General features: G+C 44.3%; 1 protein-coding gene across 1 annotated transcript; it reads left to right on the forward strand.

The window, feature by feature from the left end:
* Nucleotides 1-255: 255 nt before the first annotated feature.
* On the forward strand, nt 256-6857 carry LOC108728336 (uncharacterized). Its single transcript, XM_018456835.1, has 3 exons — nt 256-959; nt 2219-6038; nt 6371-6857. The coding sequence occupies exons 2-3, from the start codon at nt 2255-2257 to the stop codon at nt 6397-6399; spliced, it is 3813 nt and encodes a 1270-aa protein (XP_018312337.1). The 5' UTR covers nt 256-959; nt 2219-2254; the 3' UTR covers nt 6400-6857.
* The last annotated feature ends 800 nt before the right edge of the window (nt 6858-7657 follow it).

Consider the following 7657-nt stretch of genomic DNA (forward strand, 5'->3'; position numbering starts at 1 on the left):
TTAACTCACTACTCTTTCCTGATTCTAAGAATTAGAAAAAAATAAAGAGAGTAAATTAAATCGAGAGATTAAAGTCGATAATATTATATATGTTAGTGGAACCCTGCTTGAAAAGAACAAGCCTATTGTCACTATCGTCCGAGTATAGGATTCTATCCAAGCGACTTTAGACGTGGAGGGAATGCGCTAAGAAACGCCTATATGTACAGTACTGTACATTCATTGTCAGGTCCAGGTCAGTCGTGTGCAGCGCGGTGCAGCGTGTGGCGACGCGTGGGTGCCACTCGGCCGAGGATTTTTACAAGATCAGGCGTGGAGAACGAACGAGCAACGAGCGAGCGAACGAGCGAGCATGGGTGGGGTCCTGAGGACGAATCGCTGCTTCGCTGACTTCGTTCCTCTCCTCGTAACTCCTCGTAAGTTCGGTGCGAGCAGCCGGTCTGGTACCGTCGTGTCTCCGTCGTGTCTTTTACGAGCACTGGCGCGACGCTCGCCGAGTAATGGCCGTTCGTTGTGTGTTGCTTCGAGAGTCGGATACGTACTTCCTGCTGTGTAAGATGGATGTTTCGAGATCATTCGGACCTCTTCGCTGCTTATGAGAGAGTTGTCGAATCAGTGAAATTGGAACAGTAAGAGTCGTAAGAGAGAGAGAGAGAGGGGGAGAGAGAGAGAGACGTCGTATATCACGGAACGAGACGTTTACGCGACGACGGCGCTGTTAAAGATCGTTCCCAGGGAGAGACGAATGTGCGAGGAGCGACTGATACGACGTCGTTATCGTGATTGTGAACCGTCCGGAGTCCGGACAACGAACACTGACCTCGCCTTGTTGCGTGCAGCTGCAGCGTCGCCGTGGCTTCAATGATCGAGTATCTGGCACTCGTGACTCATTATTCGCGACTTGGCGTCCTTGGCGGGTCCGGGCTGAGGAAGCAGTCACGCCGATTTCAACATCGGAGGTTAGTGCACGGCACAGCGGGCGAAGGCGACGCTATGGTGTATTTATAATCGGAGCGAGTGAGCGCGGAGACGAGTTTTATCGCGAGGCTCCGACGTTTTCTAAGAACGTCGAGAGCGAGTAATCTCAAGTATATGTGTGCGTGCGTGTCGCGAAAGACGCGTTTTGGATACTCACGAAGCGGATTTTCCGTTGAAAAGAACGTTTGACACAATGAGATCCGAGAAGAACGATAGTATCGAACACGTGGTCGTTAAGTTTGTATTGTACTCGGTGTTGAATGCGTTCGTTGAATACAATATATGGGAACCTATGAAACTTTAATAACATCTTGCACTTTCTACATTCCTTTCGTTAAATATTCAATGCGTTTATGACTTCCGCAATTAACATTCCAAATTGCACTGGAACTCGAGGTATCCCGCTAGAATTATCAAAGGTGCCAATTTTTAATGTAATTTTCAAATTTCTTTGTTTTCAATTAGTGAAGATTTATTTTGATATTATTCCTTAGTTCACATAGGTCTGCGTATTTCTTTTCTTTGAAATACCAGGAGCACCTGGCTAGATAATAATCCATATGCGTTTCATTTTTTAAGTACACAATTTTACAAGTACTAAAGATGTAAAAGTACAAGGTGTAAGAATCACTCAATAATTTTTATGTACTTGTGATGAAATTAATCAAACGACTCATTATGTATTAAGGTGAATTTGTATCATTACAATTATTTATATTCTACTAATATTCATATATATTTTTAATATTCTGTGTTATATATTTAATAATATAAAAAAGAAAAAAGTTCTATTAATTAAAAGTTAGTTCTGTTAATTAATTGTGAAATTAATATAGTAATTTTTGTTTCTGAAATAAAATTATATGAAATATATGCTTGATACTCATTGGAACGAATTACATTATTGCGTAGAAATTAAATTATAAGATAAACAAAATATTTTTGTACCCAGTGAATGTATTCGTAGAATACGTTATGTGAGAACGTATGAAACTTTAATAACGTCTTACACTATCTATATTCTTTTGTTAAGTATTCAATGCGTTTATTTATGATTTCCTCAATTAACATTACAAATTGCTGTTTGTGAATGTAGTAATTCGATGTAGTAATTTTTGTGTTTCTGAAATAAAACTGTTAAATTCATGCTTTGACATCCACTGTATTATATCAACGTATTGTAACATATCATTGCGTGGAATTTGAAAATTGTAAGATTAACAAAATATTTTTCTTTCAGATATCTTAACACCGAGGAAATTTGGTGATATCTACTATGGAGAAAAAGGGGCTGCGCAAGAAAGATGTGTTGAGAATGGACGGTCTCCTGCCTCCAACTCGGCGTTTACCAGTTTGTCGTGCAGTATCTAGTACCTCAGATAAGAAAAAGGACAAGAAATGGTCTATAGGTGGAATTCTGCGACGAATATCTTCGATTAAGGATTACGACAGTTCCTCTAATGATGAAGAGATCGTATATTGCAAAAGAACGCCGAGAAAGCCTGCAAAATTCAACAAGAAAGTCGATGTTGTTGTCCTTCACTCAATAGAAAATAATTTGGAGCACGATAAACGGATAAGAGTCGAAAATAATATTCGCCATGTAAAGGATTCTTGTCGAGACTCGTTGCATTCACGTAGCAGCGACGGTTCGTTAGACGGCTTAGGGAAGAAGTTTCGAAAGAACAAACTAAAAGCTCGGGCCGAAGCGAAGAGGGATCATCTGTGTGCGGGCAGCAGTTCCGACGAGGATTGTCACAGATCTAACAGTTCGCTAAACAGATTTCACGCGGATAGCACGCAGAATGGCCAGAGAAATAATATGTGTAATAGGAGAACTCGTGCTGCTCGAACGGAACGTTACATCAAGCGCTTATCTCGGGATGAGGGCAATGGCAGCGGTGATACTTTGAACGAGCTATATAATAAAAGGTGTTCCTCAGACTATATCGAAGATAAGGAACGCGCTGTTTACGCTGACACGAACGGACTGTGTCGCCCGCCCATACATCCGCGTCGATCGGCCGCGTATTCAAACTGTCGCGTGTTTCCAGTTCAAAAATTCTCCGTGGAAAGTCTGCCAGATGCGGAAGAACGCGTGAGCTTACCGCATCCCGAAATTTTCAGCGACGTCAGGAGATATTCCACAGGGCAATACATCACGGATTTGAATCAGAACAACACTTACGGGAAGATCATCACGCGACATCACAGCGGCGACGTGTACACGGACAGCCATCGAGCTGGGAACTTCTTTACATATCCCGCAAAAAACGCATGCCATTACTCGGAATCGTTCGATCGCCGGTTAATCAATCCGGACAATCAGCCACCCGAGCCACCTCCGAGGGATCCTCGTTATCGCTCGTTCGGCTACAGTTCCTATCCGATGAACGGACACCAAAATGTGCCAAATTACTTTAAACAAGAAGACAATAAGACTAACGTTACAAGCGGAATAACAAGACTCGACTGCAGGAACTTTCGATCGTACGGATCAAACAATAAGATCGCTTGGCGCGATACAATGGAATTTAAACTAGGAAATTCGATGTCGAGTCCTAAAACGGAATTCCGTAATTCGCTGGAGCGCATAAATAATAAATATAACTCGAGCTATCACTGCGCGAACGAGTCGGCTTACAAGGAAATCGAAACGACGAGACGTAGAAACATTCGCAACGATCAGCTTAATCGCAGTGACGCGAATTACCACGTATACAAGGCCAGGAATAAATCAGCGAGCATCTGTGAAACGGCCATGAATAAACATCACGAGGCGATTTCATCGCACCTATCTATGTCCGATTGGTCATCTGGAAGATCTCCCTGCGACCAACGTAATTTGCATATCATTACCCCCTCGACCTATGACGTCGATAATTGCACTGAGGGGAGTAAAAAAGAAAACAATAGAAGAATAACACCGACCGACGAAACTTTGGAAAGACGGAGAAGCTCAAAAAACCTCGAAGAAGCTCTGTCCGAGTTGGAAGCGATATACAACAGTCTTCGCCTTGGCGACGAGGATCTGTTGGATCGCGCGGAACGCCGAAGCATGGAAGAGTTTAATCAGAAACAAAGTAAAAACGAGCGTGATGTGATTGTGATCCCTGCAGATTCACCGGATAGGACGAAGGACGACATGGCTTACCGGAGGATGCATCCCAAGGAGAGACCCACATCGCTCTCGGACATCGCGGGACAATCGACTCTGTCCAGCATCAGTTATCTCGTCGCTTCACCTGTCCTCTCGCGAAGGGACTCGGCGGATAATCTTACGCGTTTGCCAGCGGCTTATCCATCTCGTCGGGACGAGCCGGACGTGACTCGCGACGATGTGCTCTTCCGCAGTATAAGTCGCGCCAACAATACTCTCCGAATAATTGAGCCGCAGCCACCGTTCGGTATACCGCTCGGGCCGGTTACCACGGCGACCGAGAGCGATTACCTGCACACGACGCCGACGAAATCGGAACAGCCACGCTCGTCATACATACCGCAATGTGAGCCTGATGTGGTCACGGACGATTTGGCTTACAGGGCCCTTAGGAAGGACGTTGCGCGGATCGTCGCGGATAAGATCGACGTCTCGAGGGAACAGTTGGAGACTGCTACTCGCAGCAAGAAACGCGCCGTTAGATCGCTATCAGCCAATCTTTATGGGCTAATCAATCACGATCGGATTCACCTGCAACGCGAGCACAGTCTCGACGCTATCAAAGATGAGATCCAAGATGTTACGAGGAACTTCGCTGCGACACCCGAGCGACCGGAATATTTCAGGCGCGTTGTGAGTGACGGCGAGCTGTCTGATAACGATGCGCATAGGTGGAAAGAACTAGCAGTTAAAAGTGATATCGATATCAACGGCAACCATCCGGCGGTGGGCGCATATCGGAAGAAGCTGTGTGCCTACGTATCACCGGAAACGACAGCGGCGACGACCACGCGAGAAAGTCCCAAGAAGGAGAAGGAGTCGGGTGTCACAGAGCTATCCGACGTCATGTTGTCTTCAAAGGCCATCCTGAACGACGGATTTTGGCACGAGTATCTACATTCGGATTCCAACGTTTCGGCGGCCAATAGCGGTCGCAGCACGGAGACGGACTTTACCGCGTACAGTCGCCTCTGCCAAGATTTAGTTAATTTGATAAAAAGCGACGATGACGCGGCATCACCGAATGTAATCGAATCGTCGAAGGTGGATGATTCTATCGTTGCTGATAAACCCAACGATTTCGACGCCAAACTCGAGATCAACGAACTTCCGGCGATCGTACGTGTACGCTCTCTGGGTAGTCATTACTCAGGGTCGCAGTTTACCAACGACGAGCGGAATGTCGAGAGCGAGAAAACGACGAGCCCGACCGATTCGAATTCCACGAAGTCTTCGTCGAATTCGATGCCGGCAGCCAACAATCTTGATTTCTATCTTCGCATGGCGGATGAAAACGTCAAGCTGATCGCCGAGGCTTTCAGCAACGTGGCCGACCACCTACGCGACAGTCGTCTGTCTACCCTAAAGAATTCTTCGGTGTCTCATGGCTCCGAGATCGAGGACCAAAGTAGTAGCATGCGGAGCAGCTCCACGCCGTACAGCCAGGATGAACCAACGAGCGACGATCGGCCCGTCGTCAGTCCCAGACTCGAGGAGACTGTTCGTGTAGCTTCAAAGCGTAATTCCTTGATGAGCAATGAAGGGGACCAAGGTAACGTCAGCCACCTCGAGGACGCCTCCACCGACGACGTGGAGCTGGACTTGTCCAGGGCCGTTCGCGACCTGCAACTTGCCGCGGCCAGTCTCTACGAGCACGAGAAGGAGATCGATGACCTGGGTACCAGATACGGGAGAATTCGCGACGCAGCGCTGCCGTTTACCACCGCCATTGTAACCAACGCGGATGAGAGCGAGGACAACGCGATCCGTGAGATCAGCTTGATCGCCGACGCCCTGAGGCAGGAGCGGGAACGCGATCAAGAGGAGACCGTGGTACTGCCTAGCGGAATCGAGGCGCGTGGCAGCCAAAGAGACGCGCAAAGCGGGGGTAGCCGCGAAGGTGAGCGCACAATGTGCGAGCTTGTTGATCGCACGAGATCGCGCCGCGTCGGGGACGACGTGCACGTTCCCCGTGTCACTAACCTCCTAACCGTCCCGGTAACGACGTACACCACGCTCTTGCTCGCTTGTCTCCTTGCATTGCTTTTAGCGATCGTAGTGGCGGCCGTGAGGGGCCGTCCGGCCGATCATTAGTGCGAATGGGATTTTCTATGTTCTCTGTGTCTTGCGACTGTGTGAGGATCGCGTACCGTTTCATCGCCATCGTCCTCGTAATCGACGGTAATGCCTCTAATCCTGTGTGTTTATTTGCAAATGTTACTAATGTCGCAGGTCTCCAGGCGTTCGCTCGTTCGCAGTGACGATCGCCCGAGCTCGACGTGGTCGGCGGTGATAGGGTGACACGAGGCAGGTTGATTTTTTTGTAAGAACCGAGAGAATACTTAGGGAAGAGAGAGCGAGAGAAAGAGCGAGGAATGCAGTTGCCGCGGGCTGTTTGAGGCACATCGACTTGTTGTTGTTGCTCTTGTTACTATGTTGTTGGTTTTAATAAAGTTTAAATGTTAATCCTGCCCATAATGTTACTGTAATTTTACTGCGCACAAATATTAAAATATATCCTCGCAATCTGTGATGCAATCCATTCCAGCAGATATTCCAATTCCTTTCGATGTTATGTTAATATTTTTTGAGTTATTTTAATATAATGTTTATCAGATACAGAGAGAGAAATTAAAAGAAATATTGGATCGCGTAGGAACTCGCGCTTCTTTTTGATGACCAATATTGGAGACGTTTCACGATTTTCTATTTTTTATATACAGAGTGTTCGATAACAATTAGTGGGAGAAAATGTAAAAAGTAACTCTAGATAATGATAAAAAAGATAAAAAGATCTAGATAAAAAAGATGAAAATCAAGAATAACAAATTTGTGAATTTGTCTTCATTTTTCATTATAAATGTTTAAGGATGTATCTGAGCTATTTCAAAAATAGTACCAAATTGATGAAACTTCGGGAAACTCTTCTTTTGTTATCTGTAATATACTAAAAAAAATTTCAAGTCGATTCATTAAACCGTTGGAGAGTAATTATTAATTTAATTATGATGATTATAAAAATTTAATACTAGTACTGGCCAATTAATAACTTATTTTAAGTATTAAAAATATTATTAATAGTATTTTTTATACTGTGTGTGAAAATAAGTGCTTAATTGGCCAGTATTAGTATTAAAGTTCTATAAGAGACGTTTTCTTGCGAGAAACGCAACTTTGTCGAATGTAATTAGTAATGAAAGTATTGAAGAAATAATACCAAAAATTTAATTTTTTTTATACGTATAGATTCTAAATTACTGAAACTTTTTGCAAAATTAGATTAATTTTCACAACACGATTTCAGAAAAATTATTATTCATAACAATTTTGCGGTTTTTTAAATACGTCAATCACTGGCAGACTATATAAGTGGGGCAAACATAACTTTTTAAAAATAAATATATATTGTATTATCTACCATTTATATAAGTTATGCAAATATTTTGAATTTGGGGGACTTGTCAACGATTGTATCTCAGATATATCCTTAAATATCATGTACATATTTACGTAAATATT

Source organism: Mycetomoellerius zeteki, unplaced genomic scaffold, assembly GCF_001594055.1.
Source record: "Mycetomoellerius zeteki isolate Tzet28-1 unplaced genomic scaffold, Tzet1.0 scaffold61, whole genome shotgun sequence".
Taxonomy (NCBI): Eukaryota; Metazoa; Arthropoda; class Insecta; order Hymenoptera; family Formicidae; genus Mycetomoellerius; species Mycetomoellerius zeteki.

Coding starts and splice junctions, on each gene's coding strand:
- LOC108728336 (XM_018456835.1), top strand. CDS start 2,255: ATGGAGAAAAAGGGGCTGCGCAAGAAAGATGTGTTGAGAATGGACGGT. Junction 6,039..6,370: donor AAGCGGGGGTAGCCGCGAAG/GTGAGCGCACAA, acceptor CTAATGTCGCAG/GTCTCCAGGCGTTCGCTCGT.